The 23,446-nt window shown below is 31.7% G+C and overlaps 2 protein-coding genes across 6 annotated transcripts in view; one reads left to right on the forward strand and one right to left on the reverse strand.

The window, feature by feature from the left end:
* LOC129916428 (protein fem-1 homolog CG6966) overlaps positions 1-9,947 on the reverse strand; it is a 74,013-nt gene extending 64,066 nt beyond the window's left edge. Inside the window, exon 1 of one of the 2 annotated variants that reach the window (XM_055996357.1) lies at positions 8,944-9,947. In XM_055996357.1, the coding sequence (XP_055852332.1) occupies positions 8,944-9,012 (69 nt within the window). In that variant the 5' untranslated portion in view covers positions 9,013-9,947. The remainder of the gene's footprint in view (positions 1-8,943) is intronic. The other variant, XM_055996358.1, reaches the window with a different exon arrangement.
* An 8,688-nt stretch (positions 9,948-18,635) lies between these two features.
* LOC129916430 (protein groucho) overlaps positions 18,636-23,446 on the forward strand; it is a 213,393-nt gene continuing 208,582 nt past the window's right edge. The window contains exon 1 of one of the 4 annotated variants that reach the window (XM_055996365.1): positions 18,636-20,699. In XM_055996365.1, the coding sequence (XP_055852340.1) occupies positions 20,664-20,699 (36 nt within the window). In that variant the 5' untranslated portion in view covers positions 18,636-20,663. The remainder of the gene's footprint in view (positions 20,700-23,446) is intronic. The other 3 variants (XM_055996362.1, XM_055996366.1, XM_055996364.1) reach the window with 3 other exon arrangements.

Consider the following 23,446-nt stretch of genomic DNA (forward strand, 5'->3'; position numbering starts at 1 on the left):
TGAATAGATCTAATAACTGAGTTCCAGACCAATAATTCATAGTCCTTTTTTAACAGTGTTATTCGCTGCAAATAACTTTGTCTTGAAGCAACTATCCGATCCATCCACACTCCCAATACCAATGATCCATTTTTAGTTTTTTATTATCAGAATCTGTGGTGAAATATACAATTTCACCAGAGTATGCAACTGATCTTTACTTTCTTCCTGGATATTTTGCATTAAGGTTTAACCATATTGCATCATTCTTTGTTTTTTACCTGATGACCGATTTGGATTTTTAATTTTAAACATTTTTTTTATTTTTGTAAGAATAAATTTGTATTTATTACAACACGCTTAATTTGCCAAGACAATAGCGTGTATATTGATTGATTGAGAATTTTTGATGATACTGAAGCAAGTTTCATTTCTGATTTGATCTCTAAAAAACTATAAAAATTTAAAAATTGACATCATGCCAGATGATCAAACGGCAATTATGAATGAAGGGGTTCTAGAGTTCCTAAGATGATAAAAAAGATAAGAGGTGATTATTTTTCAAAATAAGTAACTAATGGACCATACAGTAGTAAACTAAATATTACTTGTGTACCAACTACATATCGTCGGTCTCATAAGGAAACCTCGTAACTCCCAAAATCAAAATTTTACAGGAGAGACGAAAGAGTAAATAAACAACAGAGTAGTTGGGAAGAAACGTGCTGTGCAAAATTTGAATTTAAGTCTATTTAGAGCCGTTTTCTTCACTAAAAGTTGAAGTCAACTTGAGGATTTTTATTCTCAACTTGAGATTTTGTTTTTCTTCACTCAAAGTTGACAGTTCCAACTTTCGATTCTCAACTTTAGAGTTTATCAACTTGAGATTTTCTCAACTCTCGGAAAAATGAAAGTTGGGCTAGCAAACTTGAGATTTTGTAGGAAAACATCATATATTTTTTTTCTTTTAAATTGTATGATAATGTAATGATTCCTCTTTTTAAAAATGGAAAATTAAACTAAAAGATATCTAGTAAAAAAATGGCTCTAATTTTTTTATTTTTTTAAAGAAAAATATTAAATTGTATTCGCTTTTTCATTCAATTCAGCAATTGTTGCACTTTTTAGTTAATTTATGAACATATGTACATTATAATATATTTTCGAATCACTGACAGTTGTAAATTATGAATATATTGATCATTTCACATCCCGTAAATTTTTTTTTATATCGCTTCAAAATTATTGCTACCAAATAGAATCTTTTGAAAAAAAAAAATCAACACCAAATAAAAAAACAAATTTATCCACCGATTTTTAATTTGTTTTAAAACAAATTCGATAGAAATAAGACAATTAAACAAAACAAATGACATTTAAAATTTATTTTAAATTTATTTGAATAAAATGTCACAAATATCCCAGGGATATTATGTTTAACTGAAAGTTGGCCAACTTTTGTTTTTCAAACTCGAGAGTTGAGAACAAAATAGTGAAGAAAACAAATGTTCAACTTTTGCTTCTACTCTCGAGTTGAAGTCAACTTCGTCAAGTTCGCCAACTTTGGAGTTTGCTTCAAGTTGAGCAATAGTGAAGAAAATGGGCCTTAGAGTTTTCGGAATGACACCAAATTCTGTGGTGATCCGCTGACATATTTTCTAAAGAATGGCATTCAAGTGTCATTTCTTGAAAAAAGGAGTTACGAGGTTTCCTTATGAGACCGACGATATGTACAAAATGTACCAAATGCGACAAAATGTCACTGATAGCTCTAATAAGATGTTTTAACAAAACATCACTTCCGATGGACGTCGAGAAAGCATTTGAGAGCGTATGGAAGGTCCTTATCCTTCATTGGCTAAAATTTCCTTTGGCACTTATTAAAATTATTTTCTTTTCATTCTTCAAGGAACTTTTTCGTACTAGTAGAAAATCAAAGATCACCAATGAAGTACATTAAAGCTGACGTTGTCCAAGGATTAAAACTTAGCCTCTTTTCTATAGCATCCTGACGTCAGCATCAAGTGAGTGCGAGAAAATGCTGTAATCGAAGCTCTAAAGGTGTATGAGTTCCACAATAAATGGGTTATCTGGATCAACTTATCCAAGTCATAACTATCGTGCCTCAGACAAAAAGGAGAATGAGGCAGTCCATAGGCTAAAAACTTTTAGAAGCATCCCATTGACACTTCCAAATGTTATTACTTATTAGATTGCTAGGAATCAACTTTAAGGACCTCCTTAGATTCAACAATCACTTTCGTTTGGTATTCAGAAAAGCCAACTTTGCCTTCCAACCAACAAAACTCTTGATCTACAAGCAGCTTTTTGCCACCAGTCATTGCCTACAGATTTCCGTTATGGTGCACGCACCGACTTCAAGACAACCATCGAAGAACTACAAATGTTCAAGACACCGGACTTTTCCTCGACCGACAGGGGCAAAAATTCAGCATTATCGACTTTAGGAGGAATCAAAAATCATGACTTTGGGCATATCTGATACAATCAGCAAAGAAACTCGTTGGAAGTATCGCCAACAACCAGTATCAGCTGATGAGAAGGACATCAAAGAAAGAGTTTACTTTTACACCCAGCCGGCATACTAACGTGAGTATCTCCAGCCCAATCAATGCAATTCAACCAACCTCACAAAGGTTCTGAACAGCCTGAGTACAATCTAGTCAGCAGACTTGTTAAGTTAAATTAATCTATCTATTAATCTTAACCCTCTGGAGGCACACCTCTTTTTTGCGAATTTGGTTTATACTTTTTCATGGCGCTAGAACTTTTTTCGGTCTCACTATTTTATGGAGAATCATATATGAAATTAATGTAGAATTTTCCGAGGAATTCGAATACTGTATTCACAATTCCAAAAAAATGTATTTTCACCCTAATAAAGAAACTTTTCTGTCACCACTTTTCATTTTTGTCCTGCCAAATTCGCAACTGTGTGCCGACAGAGGGTTAAAAATAAGTTAATTTTCGGTTTTGAATTAAAAGAAGTGAACGAATCTGAAATACAACACAACTTCCCAGACTACAAGAATCCACCACACATAGCATATTATATGTAAGGTCGATAGATTAACTCCAATCATTTCCAGTGTGAGTCACAATTGTTTTTGACCAACCAATTAAGCATCACAAAAAACCGAATAAACAGAAAATGGGATAAGTAACATTGTAATAATGTGATTGCACTCTACAAAACAAAAAAATGTTTTGTATCTTTTTATTTTATGTGTCTATATTGTAACATTGAGTCAACTACCCACAGTTCTTTATTACAACAATTAAATAAATTGGAAGCTATAATTTAAATAGTAATTGAGTTGTTTTTTTTTTTATTTTTGTTTTTGTTTGTTTGTTCGTTTGTCATTTCTAATGTTAAAACCACAAAACAAAGCCCAGAAGATATTTTTACTTCTAGTATTTTTTTTATTAATTTTCTTAAACCACAAAAATATTATAAAATTAATTTTTATTTTCAAGAAAATATTTTAACTGACTCTGACCATGAACCAAATCTATCATTGTTTCATTCTGATTATGCTGTCTGGTATGCCGTTTATTTTTTTTTATTTAAAACAAAAAATATTTTTTAAAAACCTAATCCATATTTACTCGGTCAATGTTTTATTTTTTAGAAAAATCGAATTGGTTCGATGCTAATTTTTTTTTAAATGATAAGTGGGTCATAGAATTGAAAGAAAAAAAAAAATATTCAGTTTGTGTTTGTGACCAATTCTTTGTAATTTTATAATTTAAGTAGTTTAATTGGGCTTTTTTGGTCAAATTGATTTGTTTATGTAAATAAAAAATTAAAACATAAATTTTTGTCCCGACGTTTCGCTGGAGTTTCTCAGCATCTTCAGGGGCGCTTTATTATTACGTCTACATACATATATAAAATAACAATTCTTTATTCGTTTGAATTTTAAAATTATAAAAAAAAAAAAAAAAAAAAAAAAAAAAAATATAAAAATGCAATAAAAATAAAAAAATAATGTAAGTTAAAAATATTCTAATTTTAAAATTCAAACGAATAAAGAATTGTTATTTTATATATGTATGTAGACGTAATAATAAAGCGCCCCTGAAGATGCTGAGAAACTCCAGCGAAACGTCGGGACAAAAATTTATGTTTTAATTTTTTATTTACATAAACAAATCAATTTGACCAAAAAAGCCCAATTAAACTACTTAAATTAAAAAATATTCAGATTTGTTTGTTTTTGTTTGAATAATGCAAAGGGTCTGCCCACCTTTTTGTTACAGCCGTTCATTTAAAAAATCAATAGATTTATTTTTTCTAAAAATAAGGCAGTAATTTAGTAATTTAGAAAATTGGTATCAAATTTCAAATATCTTATAACAGCTAACAAAATAGTCAACCTATGAACTTTTCGTCTATGATATAGGTATCTTGTCATAAGTACATAAATATATCTTGTCACTTAAATATGTATAAATCAAAAATGAAAATAAAAAGTTATCTCATAGAAGGTAGACGCCCGAAGCTATCTTAAAAACATACGAAATGTTTATGTACAAAGATAGGTAAAAGTATATCGATACGAATAAAAAGAAGAAGGCAAAAAAGTAAAACAGAAACAAGAATAGTAAAAACAAGTTATCTCATTTTACTTGATAGATAAAATTCCCTGACCTTAAGCTAATTAACGACAACAAGATTTTTGCAGAACAAGACTATCCAGAACTACATTTAAATAAGATAATACCTATAATGTATGTTATGTTATACAAGACCAAATTCTGTCTATCAAAAGAATCCATAATGTCAACAAAAACAACTTTTTTTTTGTTCTTTCATATCTTCTTCTCATAGCAACTAAGTATGGTTATAAAATGAATATAAAATATTATCATTATAATATTAATAAATTAATCGAAAAAAAGGATTTAGAAAATATAATAAGATAAAAAAAAAGAGATTTGAATTTTACCATTATTTTGTCTATTAAGAAGTTTGAAGATGCATAATATGATTATTTTTTACACAACACAAATTATATTATTTTTAAGTATTTTAAATACTATTCGATTAAAACCTGATTTTTCAATAACTAGTTGAATAATGTAAATATTAAAAAAATAGATACATATTACTAGGAATATGGTCTAACTTAGGTTTATCTGAGTAGGTATTGAATTGCCCTTAAAAGAAAATAAACACAAGATTGATACTATTTAACTGTTTTTTTTTTTTTTTTTGTTAGCGAGATGTTAGAAAACTATTACGGGACAAATTATGATATCGTCGCCGTTCAATGAAAACTCCCTAAGTCCTTTTTTCACTTTTTGAGAAATCGCATTAGAAATTGGTTATCCCATATTAAAAATTCAAAAATAGTCTAATCTACGTGTTCGTTAACATTTCGGTAAAATAATTGAAAAATAAAGCTTTGGTTATTGGGTAACTTGGAAAATGTAACTGAAGTCGAAATATGCTCCTAAGCAATAAAATTTCTACCTAACAGCAAGAATGGGCCACATACAAAATACATTCATAACGTAACGGGGAAGAAAAAAGTTTCGTTGCCGAAATCAGTGAGAAGGATTATAGGCCGCTAGAAGTGATTGGTTCATTGATTGGTCTGGTATTAAGATTTTCAGTTTCCAAAACATCAACAACAGTCCCATGGCAAAAAAAACACATGTAAACAAAAGCATTCAGTTCACCATGAATTACTCATGGGAAGATGATAAAAGCATAACAACCTATATGCCCTCTAATTTTCGTGAATTAGTTGCGAAGATCATCAAGTTCTTAAAAATGCTCCTAATTTACGCCAAAAAGCAGTAAATTATCATGGTGGAATGGTGTGGAGTTTCTTCTTATAGAATTTTGTAGAATAAACATTCCGAAAAAATTGAATTTTATCTGGCTTAATGCTAAAGAGGAATTACCAATCAGATAAGCTTCTCAAAATACTTAATTTTTTGTTTCTAATCATCTTCAATCTAAACCTTATCTTCAACAAAAACTATTACTACGCAGAATCGCTATTGGGGTAAAGTTATTATTGTTGTTGACATTGAGTATTCATTTGTATCATATTCTGATAAAAAATAAGGATCATCATAACACAAAGTTCCAGTTATAAGAAACTTGTAGCTTTCTAGAATCTGAAGGCCTGGTACATCATAGCCATTGAGGGAGAGCAGTTAAAGTTTTTAGAAACATTCTCTGACATCATTGCATCTTATCGGCCAGTTTTCATGGCTATAAATTATTTGTGGTGGGTCAAATTTTTCTTGAAAAAATCCAGCTTCATAACTCCAATAGAAATTTTTGTTTAAGCTTTCAAATTTGAAAAACGTCCCACTCTCATTTCTTTTTTCTTTAATTTTTGAATTCTTAGCTTTACTTTGAGAAAATCCAGGTCTAAATAGGACATTATTCAGAAAAACCGAAGCATTAAATGTTAGAGATCTTGATTTCTTCGTACAAAGGTGACTAGCATGTTCTTTGATAATAATTTTGTCGTCAACAATAACACCCAAGTTATATATTGGTGATGTTCAAAGGGTCGATTGTGCATAAGTTTTTATTAAAACCCACCTCGATCTACCAACACTCACAACTTTCCGTGGTGAACATGAAGTGCCTAGTACATACCTCATCCTAGGATTGCATTAAACCCCAGTGGGAATTTATTCGTGACAGCAAAGAGTTAAGGGGAGAAGTGTTTTCACTAAGGAATTTCTCCTTAGTTCTAGGAGACAGGGGAAGAATCTCCTAGATCAGATCAACATTGGCGTCTATTAACGTCTACAGTTCCAGTTAGGGTGAACTACATTTCAGTAATTCAGAAGTAAGGCCAATAAGGGGGTTTTACCAGCTTCCAGTTCTAAAGTGTTATTAAAGGACCTGGCCCTCCGTAGTGGAAGCACCTGCCGTCATCTAAGAGTAGCAGGAAGTATTGCAGCAGTGCTGCATAAAAGAATTGATAATATTGTTATAATTATGAGTAAATTTTAACTAGTTTAAAACTCGTTTTTAGAAACAAAGACAAATATTTCTAATAAGACATTTTTCGACAGACAGTACTGCAGTAGGTTTGCATTTATGAACTCGCCCGAAGTTATGAAACGTCCACAAGGCTCGGATTAGTCGCAATCTAACATGAATGACATCTTCTAAATCCAGATTATTCTTCAATCACAAATAGTTTGGAAATTGTTGGGTAACAATTTTCTTCAATAACTTTATGCAAGTTGGCAACATATGTAGCTATTCACTGGCCTAAATTCTTTTTCTTTTCAATTGGAACAACCACTGATTCCCACATGTTTCAAGAAATGTATGTACATATTGCAGCGGAATGTTGATCAATTTCTATTGATTGAATTATCATTTCTCTTTTGACACTCCTAGTGAGATTTAATTTTGACAGAGGAGTTCTATCGTCGGACCTCTGAGAAGAAAAGTCAATAATTCAAAGGACTCTCTAGGCTTCTTCAAGCTTTTTAAACAAACTTAGAATTAGAATGTTCTCTCCTTAAAGCTTTGCTGAACGCAGAGGAATCCTAACGGCCGAGTTCTTCATAGAGTCCTAGCGCTAATACCGGTCCTAGTCCTAAAGTAAGTACTCAAATCAGTATCAACTCAATTCTTCACCCAAGTACTAAGTTCTAAAACTGTCAATTTAGTACCGAGTACTAGTAAGGACCTGGTCCCAGCTAGCTCCTCAAAATCGGCTAGTACCTGGTTATTCTTATTATACCAATTGTTATACTCAAATCGGTACCAAGTGATTTCTTTACAAAAGTACTAAGCCCTAGTACAACTGTCAAATTTGTACCGAGTATTAGCATAGCATAGTATTTACCTCAATCAAAGCAATGCATTTCATTCTTTTTAAGAGATATCTGACAGATTTCTTAATTTCTTGGGTGTTTTTGCGCTTGACAAGTGCGTTTTTCTTTTAAGATTTGAATGATTTTTTTTACCTAAAACACTTGGGAAACAAATGGGAAATGCAATGAAGAAGTACCAAAAAGTACCAGTGCTAGTACCGGACCTAGCTAGACCAGGTACTAAGCTGGGAAGAAATTGGTCGTTAGGGTCTTTAATGGATTGACAGTATTCCTATCTAGTTTTTCCATTCAAAAGATGTTATGTTACGCTTAAAGGCATAGGCAAACTTTGTTCTTTTAAGAATAGAAGTTAAAGCCGGTAGCAAAAATATGTCGGAATTGAATTCTTTAACAAAGGTCTGGTGCCAAAGTTAGTAAAAAAAAACTTGAATTCTATTTGATGCAATATCATCACATTTGTATTTAATTTTATTTTCACTTTCCAGATGACAACAACTCAAGAGGTTCATTGCTATCAAATCGGATATATGTACATATATAAATACAAACATTAACATTATCATTCTTTCATCAAATCAAACTTAATTCAACTTGAACTTGTTTTTTTTTTTCTGTGTTCCAGTGTTTTTAATTTAAAAACAACTTAAAACCAGATCCGTTCAAGAAGTAAGTATAAAATCGATCGAATACATAAAAATTCAATGACACCCTAAAAATAACAAATTTTAAAGGTTTCATTATTATTTTTGTTATACCCCCCGCTAAAGCAGAGCAAAAATCAAATTCACTCTTAATTCAATATATTTCCCAGAATTTGATTTAGATGAAGCAAAAAAAAAAGAAGTAAAGAGACATGAATTAGATGGATAGATACCTGAGAAAAGAAAAGGTCATAGGTACAATCCTGATGTGAATTAAGTTCGTTTTTATAAACAATATATAGGTAGGTAGGTACCAACAAATCCATCACATACATATTTCCAAATGAGTCTCGAGACCTAAGCAGGTACCTATTTTATTACATCTTTTTTGTTTCAACCCGAAATTTTATATCGATCGAAAAATACACAACAACAACAACAACAACAACAACAAAACAATATAAAAACTCACCTTCAACAGTGCCAAATTGTTATCCCTTGCTGAATTAAAAACAATCATATTCAGATGCATTCCTTGCATTGATTTTGCCAATGAAAAACAACAACACACATAAACAACTGAATTATTTAAATTTTATTGCACTTCTTCTTTTCCCTTCCTTCTTTTTTACTTATTTATTATCTAACGATTTATACAAAAAACGACGACGATGACGACAAAACGATGCAACAACAAAAAAAACAGTTTTCCCTTTGGAGCTTCTGCTTCTTCTTCTACTAACTTAAAATATTGGGAGTTCTCTTGGAAACGACGAGAATCTATTCCTCTTCTATTTACTTGAATATTTCTTGTTACTGTGTCTTTTTCTGCGTTATTTGTGAATTCTTGTTTGGTTGGTTGCTACAATTTCCTTTCCCGTCGGTTAGCCGCGGTAGGTTTTATTAATGAAGAAAAATCTTAACAAAATATAGACAAAAAAAAAAAAAATCGAGATGTCCGTTGTCACTATAAAAAAAATAATAATATTCAAGCGAGATTATGCGTGTAAATTATTATATTTTGTTTAAAATTTCCAACGATAAGAATTTATAAATATTTCTTTTTTAAAAAATTGGTACATTTATTCCATTTGCCCGACGCCACGAGGCGACCTAAATTGATTGAAGGAGGTTTTTTTTTTTGGCTGGTTTTTTGGTGTGTGCGTTCGTTTCGGGGAGCAGCAGCAGCACCAGCACAGAACAACAACAAAAAAACAATCGCAGAGGAAAACCCCAGACGAAAAAAATATTTAATTTATACCAACAAAAAATTCTCGTTATTCCTTTTATTTACTTTAGTAAAGCAATTTTATATGATTTTATATAATTTTTCCTTTGTTTTTACTTCTTTTTTTTTATTTAAATTACAAAGGAAATTAATTTTAAATGAAATTTTTTTTCTTTCTTTTTTTTTTTTGTTCTCACATCCGTTCTCTCCGCAATCGTTATCTTTTATTTTTTTTTTTAAGCGATTTTGACAGATCGGCGAATTCAAAGCAACTGAAATGAATTGAATGCAGTAGACAGCAGCAAAGTGAATTTTTTTTCGAAATGGTAGGCAACAACAAAAAAAAATTCAAGCTGGTTTGCTGGGTTGGAAAAGTGAACCAACAACAGGGTGTGTTGTTAGTGATGGGTGTTTTGTTGAGTAATATCGATTTTTTTATCGAAAGTTGTCAGTTGAATTTTTTGTTAAATTATTTGATATAATAGTGGTATTCATGCAACGGTGTAATCTTGGACGAAACTAAATTTGTTTTGTTTTTGCTTTAAAACTTATTTCCTGATGTTTTTTTCTTGAATTTTTTTATTTGTATTTTTATTAATTTTACTTTTCTATAATACCCGATGGTATTTTTACGTTAACGTGTTCGCTGTTGACTTTGGAGACATCAAAATTGTTCGTTTCACTTCAGGTGCATACTAGGCATAACATGGTAAAATGTGGCAAACGAACTGTCAAATTCATAAAAAAAAATTAGACATTTATACCACGTTTACCATGTTTTTTTACAGAATTCACACCGTTTCATGAATGTCCTTTATACTCTACTAACAATTTTGCTTCTATAATGCTTTACAGAAGCAACAATTGCATCTGTAAAGCTTTATAGGCCCAAAATTGTTTATCGGGTATTAAGGTAGAACTATAATTGTTGGAAGCGTCGGACGAAACGGAGGGGAACAGCGCTCGCAACCGCATTCGACGGATGAAAACTTATCAAAAAGTCAAAGAACAACAGCAAAAACGTAGGATTTGACATTTTAGCATCCGACTGCTTCCTCCAATTATAGTTCTGGCTTTAGGCGTTTTTTTTTTTTATCTCAGAAGAAAGCTCTGAATAGAGTCTGAAAATTCTGAACACGCTCTGAACAGCCTCTGAACAAAGCTTGTTCTGAGCGTTCAGCGCTCTCTTCTACGGAAACGGAAGTATCAAATCAAAATAATTCCCATCAACAGCGTGTTTGTCGTATAATTATTTATTTTTATTAAAGCCTGGTACGCAGATCGAGATAAATTTTTCCTTCCATAAAAATTATCGACAAAATTAAGCCGAGCTTTGACTTCCATATAAAATTATCGATAATTTGTATGGGAGTTAGATAAATTTTAGATCAGCTAAAATTTAGCTCGATATGCGTACCAAACTTAAGTTATTATTACTTTGACACCTCTAAAGAAGCACAAATAGAAGTTAATAGAACATTTTCTCTAAGCAATTGTACCTTTTTTGGGTTATCGGTTTACTAAACGAAATTGAAGTTATCGACAGAATTATCTCATCACTATACAGGAAATCTTAAAAAAATAATTCATCGCAAAGTTCATCGCCACTGAAGCGAATTTGTATGAGTTTATTTGTTTGTGTGTAAGAACTTCTCATGAATTTTTATATCGTTTTTGCTTGTTTTTGTGTGTGTTTGGTGTGGCACTGGCAGTGTTTATTTCGGGCGCAAGGCAAATAAATTGTTGTTTTTTTTTTTGTAGTTCACTATTCATTTTGATTAGAAATGAATAACAAGATGAATTTTTTTTTTAACGAACGAGCGAAAAACAGAAACAGGGTGCTCAATTCATAGTGAATTAAATAAAACCAAAGCACGATTATAACTTCGAAGATAATAATTGTGTTTTTTTTGATTCTCTATATAGATTTTGCACAAAAAAAAAAAAAAAAAACAATTTACGTACTAAAAATAATTACAACTATATCTGTATATGTATAGATATTTGAAAAATCCAGATAATAATTATCTGGAGGTTAATTTTATCTCGATAAAAACAGTAGTGCCAAGGTACTAAAATTGTTGTCTTATCGCTAATTAATACAGAATTACAAAATTACTTTGTTAAAAAAAACGGAGAAGATGAGGTTTGAAAAAAGCTCTCATAGATAAAATGAGCGAAATTGTGTATTACATGGTTGCATTGAAATGGCAATATTTAGAGATATACGCAATCCACTTTTCAGATAAAAGCCTTTAAATGAATTCTGATAAGATTGGTGAATTTTATCTCGCGCTAAATTTTAGCTAGCGAGCAGCGTACCAGGCTTTTATAGCTAATTTATACAGAAATATACAAAAATAGGTGTGTTTTTTATTACAACCGGTCTTAACTAGACAAAAAAAACGCAGTCTGATCTAAGCAATTTACATGTTAAATACAACAACACCTTAGCCTCTTGGGCTTAGTTGTTTAGCCCGGAGATTTCTCTGGGCTTAACTTTTTGAAGAGTTTTAAATCTGTGCTACCAAACTAATTTTTTCATAAATTGTTTAGAATTTGTTTAAAAATGTGAAAACTCGCGTTTGGAAGGACAAAATGTATTAAAATAGTTTTGCTAGCATACATTTTTGTATCTCTTTGTAAAACATACATTAAAAATACAAGAAAATGAAAGCGAAAAATATGACAATTCTAAATTTTTGTTGTGTCTGCTGTTTTCGGAACATTCAATATACAGTGCTGCCAAGATTTCAGGTTAAGCCCCGAGGCGTTTTTTTTTGTCCAGTTAAGACCGGTGGTAGTAAAAAACACACCTAATGTTTTGTTAAAAAAAGCGGAGAAGATGTGAGCTCTCATAGATAAAATGAGCGAAATTTTGTTTTACATGGTTGCATTGAAATGGCAATATTTCGTGTTAGATGAATTCTGATAAGATTGGTGAATGAATATAAATATAAAACTACCAAAGTTTTGACGAAAAAGTAGAAAAAAAAAAAATTTTTCCACGTTTGATTTTATAAAAATATATAAAAATTCAATATGACTACCTTCAAACGCTTGAACCCCGCAACTAAAGCTAGTGGTTATGGTCTTAAAATGTAGCTAAGAATGTACAAATGATTTTTGGATTTTCGATCTGTATAAGGCGCTACAGGTTAAACGGGTGAGCCGATCTACTTTAAACTTGGTACTTGGTATGTAGCAGTTTTTGTATCCCGTACAGAGGGTTTTTTTGAACTAATTTTTTTGGACCAAAAATAACGGAACCTGTCATATAGCAATTTTGGAAAAATTAAATGTTCTCAAAAACGGCTCCTACGATTTTGATCAAAAAATAGATAGATAGATAGATAAGTTCTTTATTCTTATTAATGAATTCAAATATTACATTGTGCTCGAATACATAGACATGGTTAACAAAAATATTTTATAATAAGAATAGTTAGTGGCAGCAATTGTTTAGAACAAACAGTGGTGATGCCACATCGATTTTATTTTGTGTGGGGTTACAAAAATATAAAGGAAGAAACAAAATTAATACAATTTATACATTCAAAATTATGAATTTGGAAAATAAAATTAATATTAGCAAAAAGAAATGAAAAGAAAATTCGAATATAAAAAGCTTATAAGATTCTCAAAAAAGTTAAATTTCAGCAAACAAATCGTATTAAAATATATTAGCATAAGTTTAATTTTAAACAGTGTAACGTAGCAAAGTTTCTATTTCTTGGTGGTCTACGGCAAGAAGCCATAACTTTATTTCTTTTAAAAACGCGCCAATATTTCTTATTTTACGAACTTCTATAGGAAGCGTATTAAAAAGTTTGCAGGAAACAATGGAATAGGAGTTTCTGTAGCTAGTCGTGCGAAAGTAAGGGATGTTTACTATAAAGGTGGAATTACTTCTAAGGCTTCGTGTGTCTGAAATCGGACCTTTGCAAATATCCAGCTCTATTAAAAAATACTTTTAGAACTTTAAAAAAATATAAATGTCTAACGGGAAGGATTTTTAAAGACCTAAACAGTTCCATTGATGGTGTCAAACGATGGGTTTTACAAACGTTACGTACAGCTGATTTTTGAATCACGGTGAGATGTTGCAGTTTGTTGACATATGCACCACCCCAACAGGGTATTCCATATTGCAACTTGGAATGAAAAATACCAAAATAAACCATTTTCAACAAATTTGAAGAGCAATGATTTCTCAGGTGGTAGAAACAACGGGTGGATGAGAGAAGATAGTTTTTTAAAATAGCTATGTGCTTGTCCCAGTTAAGGTTTTGATCAATATGGATCCCGAGGTACTTAAAGTCTTCAACTTTTACAATTTCAAAACAACTACTACTACATTTAACATTGCCATGATATGATTGAGTATGGTTAGCATTACATTCACCATAAAGTAACTTATGACTGGGGCAATCGTGAGAATGAAAAATTATTGGAATATCCGGAGAGATATTACCCCTCAGGCTGAAAAACATTAACTTAGTTTTGCTACTCACAATTAACTCATGTTTAGCAAACCAAAATCTCAGCAAGTGAGCATCATAGTTAATATCTGAAATTTGATTCAAAGGACTATTGTTACAGTATGCAATTCCAAGGTCATCGGCAAAGGCTCTGACTTTACCTCGGAAAGGAAGTGAAAAAAGCGAATTAATATAAACCAAAAATAAAATTGGGCCCAGCACGGATCCTTGGGGGACTCCCAAAGGACTATTTTTAGAGGAACTTATGCTGCACCCAACTTTCACAATGTGTGATCTAATTTTCAAATAAGACTCTAGCCATTTCCAGATGAACCCACGAAAACCAATTTTATACAATTTATCCAAGAGTATGTTATGGTTCACCATGTCAAAGGCCTTAGTAATATCTACGAAAAGACCAGCACAGTTTTTCTTAGCATCTAAACCTTCTTGTAAAATGCAGCAAAATTGTAGAAGAGCATCCTCAGTAGAAAGCCCAGCCCTGAATCCAAATTGCAATGGACTCAAAAAGTTTATTTTATAAAGGTAAGACAGAATTCTTGATTTCACTACCTTCTCAAACAATTTCGATATTGAAGACAACAAAGTTATTGGTCTATAATTTCCTTTATCTGTTTTACTTCCTTTTTTGAATAATGGAATTATCATACCTTTTTTCAATTCATCAGGAAACTTCCCGGAGTATATGCTTAAGTTAAAAATATGTGTCAATACTTCTACCAAATTTGGTCCAACTTTTTTAAGCATTATATTAGATATTTCATCTTTGCCTTGCGAAGATGAATTATTTAAAGAGTTTATTGTTTTAAGTACTTCAATTCCTGTAATTGGCTCAAAAAAGAAACTGTTCGAAAGGTTTTCTTGAGGATCAGTCTCATAGCAACAGTTAGGTGAAGAATGTATGCTTTCTGAAAAAGAACCATGACCAACAGACGCAAAAAAGGAACTAAATTCATCCGCTACATCTTTTGGATTCGATAAAACAACTATACCATCTTTTAGTACGATTTGATTGTTGCTATTGGAAATGTTCCTATTTAAAATACTGTTAATGACTTCCCATTCTTTTTTTATGTTGCCCTTTGCCGTATGGATTTTAGATTGATAAAAGGAATTCTTTGTAGCTCTTATTTCTTCGTTCACTTTTTTACATAGTCTCTTATACCTGGTTTTCAAACTTAAATTCATAGGATGTTTCAGACATTTTATGCTTAAATTATTTTTCTGTTTTATTTTTTTGATCAGTGATGAGTTTACCCATGGTTTAAGATTCCTATTCGAACTGCTCTGCCTTAAAGTATAAGTTGATAAGCTTATGTGTTCTTTTAAAATTTTAAGAAATAAATCGTAGGCAATGGATACATCTTCTTCAATCATGACGCTATTCCAATTTTTATACAGTAATCTGCTATTTAAAAGTTGAAAGTTGACTCTGATAATGGGGGGTTGGGTACAACGTTCAATGTTCTCACATCTAACACTTTCGAAGAGGATTCCTGTCATACAGTGGTCAGTTATATTAAGTTCAAGGTTAATTCCAGCAAGTAAATTACAAGGAATCTTGTCAAAACGGCCAAAAACATGGTCAAGGCACGTACCAGAACAAGGCCTAGTCACTTCGTTCACGAAAGATATAAGACCATTTTCAGCTATTAGAACCTTATAAAGATCAACAACAGAATTGCTTACTAGAGTATCAATGTTTAAATCACCTAAAATAATAAGATTCTTCGATCGTTTATGATTTAAAAAATTTGACATTTCATTAATAAAGAAGAGGGGTGATGAAGCATGTAATCTATATACGCAAACAAATGTAAATAATTCATCATATATGCTACAACACACCTCAATAATGTCTGCACTTTTCAGATTAAGAACTTTAATTTCATATTCATACACTGCTCGCACAAAAACCCCTACTCCACCTCCAGAATAAGTATCATTAGTACTTGCGTGAAAATTGTAACCAGTTATGTTATAATTTTCTATTTCATCGGAATATATCCAAATCTCTGATACAAAAATTATTTCAGGTAATTTAAAAAAAGCTTCAAGATTCCCTACCAATAAATCGAAATTTCGACGTAAACTGCGAATATTTTGATGAACGATAAAAAACGATTTGTTTCCCGAATTACATTTTAAAATATTATCATAATTACATCTAATGGTTCTAGTAGTGAGGTTATCATGCATAAGATCAGTATCGTCAATCATACTACTGCCTTCCGATAGTAGGAAGGTCAGCAAATGATCTTACGATAACAACCTCACTACCTTCAACTTTCCTCATCAAAATATGAGAGTTGCGGAACCATAAATACTTGAATTTATTTTCGTTTTTAACTTTCTTTGCTGCCATATACAGAGATCTAGTATGTTTTGTAAATGAATCATTAATAAAAATACTATTTTGACTACCTTCATTAAAAATACTCGAAGTAAGCTTTTTCCTTGCATTCCTTTTGGCTTCCATAATTCTCAGCTTGGCTTCACGTGAAGAAAGATGTAAACACAGAATATTTTCATAAGCGTTGGAACTGGGATGTTGTTGTTTTTGCTTCTTGATGCGCTTCACATAGCATTTAGCAACATCATTGTTAGAAACTGAAATGTTCAGTGCTTTATCGAATATGGTGTGTGCTCTCTCTTGAGCAGGTATTAGTTTAGAGACAAGGTTATCTATAGCCTGGTACACAGCTCGCGAAATTTTAGCTCCCATACAAATTATCGAAAATTTTTATCTGAGCTAAAAACGATCCCATACAAATTATTGATAACTTGTATGGAAATTTTTTTCAAAAATCGTTATTAACGGTACCTCCCATGGAACCTTTTTTTAAATTTCTGACTACCTCCCAAATTATTTTTTTCAATTTTAAAAAGTTTTCTTATGCAAAATCATTTAGGTATATGAACTAAATATAAAAAAAATTTTGAAAAAAAATAATTTTTGCATAAAAAAAAAAATAATTTGAATTTTTATTTTGAAAATCGATTTTTCGAAAACGGGACATTGAATTTTTTCGAAATTATGGTTTTAGGTGTTGAATCATAGTTTTTACAAAATGGCATACAAAATTAATTTTAAAACTTTTTTTCAAAAATTTATTTTAAGAAAATTAGTTTTTTTTTTTTTGAAACGGCTCTAAAGATTTTAATTTTTTTTTTCTAAAAGAAATTTCTAATAAAAATTAAACTGCATACTTTTTTGGAGCTCAATTTTATTTAAAAATTGTTTTTTTTTTTTTTTTTTTTGAAGAACGAATTTTGTGTTTTTTTATTTTTTTAAATTCATACGAGTAATTTCGTTTTTAAAATTCTATGTCAGCTATTGCATGAAGCCTCAAGAGGCACGCCTCTTTTTAAACATAATGAGTGCAAAAGAGAAAAAAGATGAAAGAAAAATGGACCGGAGAGTCGTGGGTCAAAATTCTGAGACTCTTTTTTGAAGTTTCAATTACATAAAATTTTTGAACAAAATCAGTTTGATATTTATTTCCCAATTTTAAAAATATTTAAGATACTAATAAAAGACGAAGTTTTTGGTTTTAAAAAAGGTATAGCTCGTTATTATTTGTGTTTTTTAATACAACCGGGGTAAAATGGACAAAAAAAAAACGCATCGGGACATAACCTTAAATCTTGGCAGCACTGCATATTGAATGTTGCGAAATCCGCAAACACAAACTAATTTACAGTTGTCATATTTTTCGCTTTTGGGTTTTTCTTGTATTTTTCTAGTATGTTTTATATAAAGAGATACAAAAATGTTGGTATGCTCTCAAAAATAGTTTAATACATTTTGTCATTCCAAACGTTAGTTTTCACGTTTGTAAAAAAATTCTAAACAATTTATGGAAAAGTTAGTTTGATAGCCTAGAGAAATCTCCGGGCTAAACAACTAATCCCAAGGGGCTAAAAGTGTTTTTGCATTTAACATTTAAATTGATTAGCAATAAGTATGCTTTTTTTTCCTGAAATTCAGTTTATTTATACAGTGACTTAAATAGAAAATTTTGAAAATATAGAGAAGAAAATAGAGAATAGGTAATTATAAAGATATGGCCTGAAATTTGATGTGTACTTTGTTTTTTATATTGTTGTTATTTTAACAATGTTAATTACTTTTAAATTAAAAAACAAATTTACTTTCGTTCAAGATTTCATTATCGAATTTTTGAATGGAAAATTTCGTTTCGCTTCAGTTGCGTACTAGGCTTAACTACGACCTTAAATTTTACTGGTGTGTTGTGTCCCTAAGAAAAGTTACATTTCCGAACGCATACCAACTAACTAAAACATTTAATCTATCTTCCCATAGGTGGCACTACTAAAAACTGCGCTAGAAAGAGAAAACCAATTTAATACTCACATTCCCTTCTCACTCGATAAAGAAAAACAAACAAATCGTCTGGTTTGGTTACTCGCCACAGCAACAGCAACATTGATGTGTAGCATTTCAAAAAGCAGCTACAAGCTTCATCGAAACACCAATTTGTGTTTTGTTATTGGAAATTCTTCTTGCGTTATTTTTTAAAATAACTTCAAATTTAAACAAAAATAGTCAATAAAAACCATGAATAATTTAAATTCAAATCTAGTGAATAATTTTTCGTTGAATTATTTTAATATTCTTTAAAATAGTGACAGTGAATTCATTCCTGAACAAGAGAAAAAAAAAAAACGTGCAATAAATTCTTCAAAATGGCCGAATTGACAGTGAATGCAATAATATAATAATCGTCAGCCATATTTGTGTGTGAGAAGAGCGAATTCAATTTTTTGTTTTGTTTTCGAATACATCCATTTCTTTTTGTTTGCCGTTAATTATTCTAGCTGTCTCTCTTTTTAAACAAGTGAAAGAAAAAGATCAAACTACTAGTTTTTAGCACTAGCTATTTTGTTTTCAGTTTTTGTATTGGTATGTGTGTTCTTCGTTTTTTTTTTCTCTCTCATTGAGGCAGGCCGTGTACCGTACTTTTTTAAACGTCAGTCTGTTGAGTTAACCGCAACGCGGAGCAACAAAACGGAATTTCGCTTTTTCGTCATTTTCACTACCGATTAAATATCGTATCGTCTGCCGTCGTTGAGCAATTAACAATTTTTTACAACAGTGTTTATCAAATTTGGGTCACACCCTTGGATTTGGATTCATATAAATATATCAAAAATAAAAACGAAACAGTTTACACTGTACTCAAAATAAAGAAAACTATTCCCAGCTATTGGTGGGATAAATGTCAAATTCATCACGCGACGCGTTGTCATTGCCCTCTCATAACCGTCATCATTTTGTCGTGTGTGTTTGGTTCAATAGTCGATTACATTAAAACAATTATCGAAAGTTTCCCCCCAAAGCGCTGAACAACACTACTGTCACCGCAGGCATCCATGCTATTTTGCCGCAATTAATTGCGCATTTCGCTATGTTTACACGACGAAATAAAAAAACGCTTCCAACTTCTGTCACTTTCTTTGCCACTCCGTTACTGCTTAATTACAGTTAAAGTGGTGAGAAAGAGATGTAGAAATTAAAACAAAACAAACAAAAAAAAAAATAAAGAGTTCAAGTGAAAATTATAAAAATTAATATTTTTCGGTTGAACGAAACATTAAAAGCATCGTCGAAGAGAGAGGAAGGAGGAATATAAAAAAAAAAAAAATTACCCGCCTGTCACTCGACGCCAATATTCTTTCGGCTTGTCAATGCGCACCCAGCATGTATGAGTGTGTGCGTGCATGTGTGTGACTTATTGAATCGCGTTTGTGTGTTACAAGTGGATTAAGTGGTTTTTGAAGGAGCTTCATCGCCGCCGTCTTCGTCCTCTTTGCTTTCGCCTTTCGGGTTGTATTTTTTTTTTGTTTTCAACTCGTTCACCACCCCTCTTCTCTGCCCTTTGTCGTCTCACATCGACATCGGTTTGTTTTAAGTGTTTGTTTTTTGTTCGTTGAATTTTTTCTATACATTTTTGCCCTGCGATTTCTGAGCAATTATCGTGCTGTTTTTCGTATATATACATTTTTTTTTGGTTTTTTTGCATCAAGCTCTCTTTCGCCGTCGCCTGCTGCTGCTTTCATCTGTTGTTTGTTCGACGAGTTGAGTGGTGCAAGGAAAAAGGCTTATCGACGCGTCACGTCGTTATTATACACAGTGTTTTGCCTGTGTGTGTGTGTGTTGTTAAGAGAAAAAAAAAATACGGCTAACCGTTATTACAACATCAAATAAAATTTATTAGTGCAAACCAATATAGCAAAAATCAAAGTTTAATTGTGTTTGTTGTTTTCTCTCACTAAACCACACTTGGATTACATTTATTTTGTATTGTTGTTCTGTGGATTAACTAGTTTCTACATAAATTACACTTCTGACACAAGCTTGAAATAAAGCAAGCATTTTATTTTTGTCATTGTTTTATTTAAAAGAAAACAACAAAAAAACCAGTCATAAGCAGGGATATGTATCCGGCACCGGTTCGTCATCCATCAGCTGGGGTAAGTTTATCAATAAAAAAAAAATGGCATCTAAATTGTTTAATTTATATTGATAAAACCAATTCATTTATTAAAATAGGTGTTCAGTAGGTGCTACGAAAAACTCAAAACTTGAATAGAAAAAAAAATTTCGATTTTACCGCCGGGAAAGTAAAAAGTGAGAGTGCCGACGGGCAATTGTTATCTACAATAGGTTAAAGTAATGTTTAGGATTTAGATATTCATTGTTTTTTATTTTTTATTAAATTTTATGAATAATCAAAGAAAATACATAGTTAAAGTATGGGTTGTTGTTGTTGTTGTTGTTTTTTACGTTGCTATGTACACAGTGACATCTTTAGGATTGGGACTAAAGCTCTGGGCTCCAGAATAATTATCACAATCCTAGACTTTTTGCTTGAAGGTAAGGTGAAGGATCCGAAAGTGAACTTATGGAGGAATCCAAACATGACAGCGGATTTCCATGGTTAGAAGGGTTAAAGCCGCCACACTGTACTAACATCAGCAGTGCCTTTGAGATTATACTAGTCCGTCGGCAGTCACTTATGTATATCAACATGGATTTTTTTTTTCGATTTTGTGTCTGGCCTGATCTATGTTTTTGTTTGCAGGCGAGGTTAAGTATTGAGGGCAAGATCCCCACTAAAACCGGCGAGTTTAATGCCGTGCATCGCAAGCAAGCCACGTCACTGGAACTTAACATTCCTTTCTTTCCTATTTAAACACTTCCTCTCCCAATTTCTAACCTTATGCCGACTTTTCACGAGTCGATTTTAGCTAGCCGCACGCTATGTCGCACGGCTAAAATCGGCTAGGATTCTTCTATGGAAATTGTCATTTTGGTCACCTGAGGCTTGCGTTCACACGAGTCAAAAAGCTTCGCCGCACGGAAAAAATCGAAAAGTCGGCATTCTTTCTTACACATCCACCTTAACTTCGCAACGAAATTCAACATCCTTGCAACGAGCACTTGAGCGGATGAGTGGATCTTTTGGGAGGAAATGGGCACGGACTTAACGCGAAAAAGGTAGAATCCGAACTATTACGGAAAGTTATTTGAATTTAAAAGTGCTTCGCAAGTGCGAAAAGTTCAATCATCCTGCATCTATGAACTATGATCAACCATTGTATAATCGTAGGGTGAATGAAGTGGCGAAAAACCTCTGGCATATTTTGTGAGCGAAGAATCTTTCCTAAAATGAAAAGAAAAGTCTATTATTATTCGACCAGCTGTTACAAATTGTCACCAATTTGGACAATTAACAAAACGTATGAGATTAAATTGACTTCAGCTGAAGTGAAGATGATTCGCTGGAGTAACAAATCTTGATCAAATCAGTTCGGGAGCTTCACAGCAAGCACCGCAACTAGGAACCAAAGAGAAATGTGTGTCTTGTTTAGATTAAAAGACAATACAAGCAGACGTTGTAAGACTAATTAAGAACATGTGATATTGCATCAAATTTATAAGATGTACGTGAAAAATCGTGACCAATTTAATCATCTGCTTAAAAACACTATCTAGAACTGAATTGAAGTTCATACAATGGGTAAAAAAAAGTATTGGCAATTTAAATTTATTTTAGATTTTATGCGATTTTAACGCGTTTTTTTTTTCGAAAATGTATTTTTATCTTAACAATTTTACAAAACCACACCTTTTGAGTGTTTTTTTTGTTTTCTCCGATAAACAAAAAAAAACCAGAAACATTGCGGCCTTTTTTGATGAGTCCGTGTCATCTGTTCAGTTAGTACGGAACAGGTGACATGTCTGCAATTATAAAAAAAAAAAAATGTGTAACAAAAATGATTATTTCCATCTCGTGATGAAATTTTTCATTCATTATCATCATGCATAAAATATAGTTTTATTGAATAAATGTAAAGATTAAAAAAAAACTAAATTTTAAAAGGCATTTTTTCTTATTTCAAAACCACCTGTTAATTGATACCGAGGTCAATTTAAGTTGCGTACGAAAAGATAAGATTAGCACTTTAGTAATATTTCTTTTTGTGTAAAGTAAACATTTCAATTTTTTTGTTACGATATGTACAAACAAACGAACAAACAAACAAAAAAATAAGAAAGAAATCAATAAAAAAATAAAACTCTATCAAAGGTTTGTGAAATTTCATTTAAGTTGTCATTGAATATGCGGTTCTGAACCGTTAACAGCAAAAAAGTACAACTTTTTGGTGTTCAACAAGCTTTTTTTTTGTTTAAAACTGTTTTGATTGCTGTGTAAGGTTGCGATCGGGAATATTTTAGTCAATTATTTTCTTTACATGCTACTGTGTTTCACCGCATTCGTGAAATATATGAAATTTGTTTGTAGTTGTTGTTTTTTTTTTGTTTCAATATTTCTCATGAAACTTTTCTGTTTTCTGTTCTGCCCTATTCTGTGGCTGTTTCTCATCAAGCTTCATCAAGTATGTAGTTAAACTACTTTGAACTTCAATATGTCCGTCCTATTGGACCTCGCGGCCAAACACGACAGATGAACCCCAAAATTCGATTTTTCCCCCTTTTTTTTAAAACTGGAACTATCACCTAAAACACACTATCACCTAATTATTACACACAAACGTTTTAACCGCGCCCAACACCCCTCAGACGCACCGGAGACAAACACACAATAATTACAAACACGTCTTTCGGGTATTATGGTGCGGATACAAAATCTGTCCTGGGTATGAAAGAGCAAAAGAATACGACTAATTTTAATGCTAAAAACTCGTACCAACGA

This window comes from Episyrphus balteatus, chromosome 3 (assembly GCF_945859705.1).
Source record: "Episyrphus balteatus chromosome 3, idEpiBalt1.1, whole genome shotgun sequence".
NCBI classification, from domain to species: domain Eukaryota; kingdom Metazoa; phylum Arthropoda; class Insecta; order Diptera; family Syrphidae; genus Episyrphus; species Episyrphus balteatus.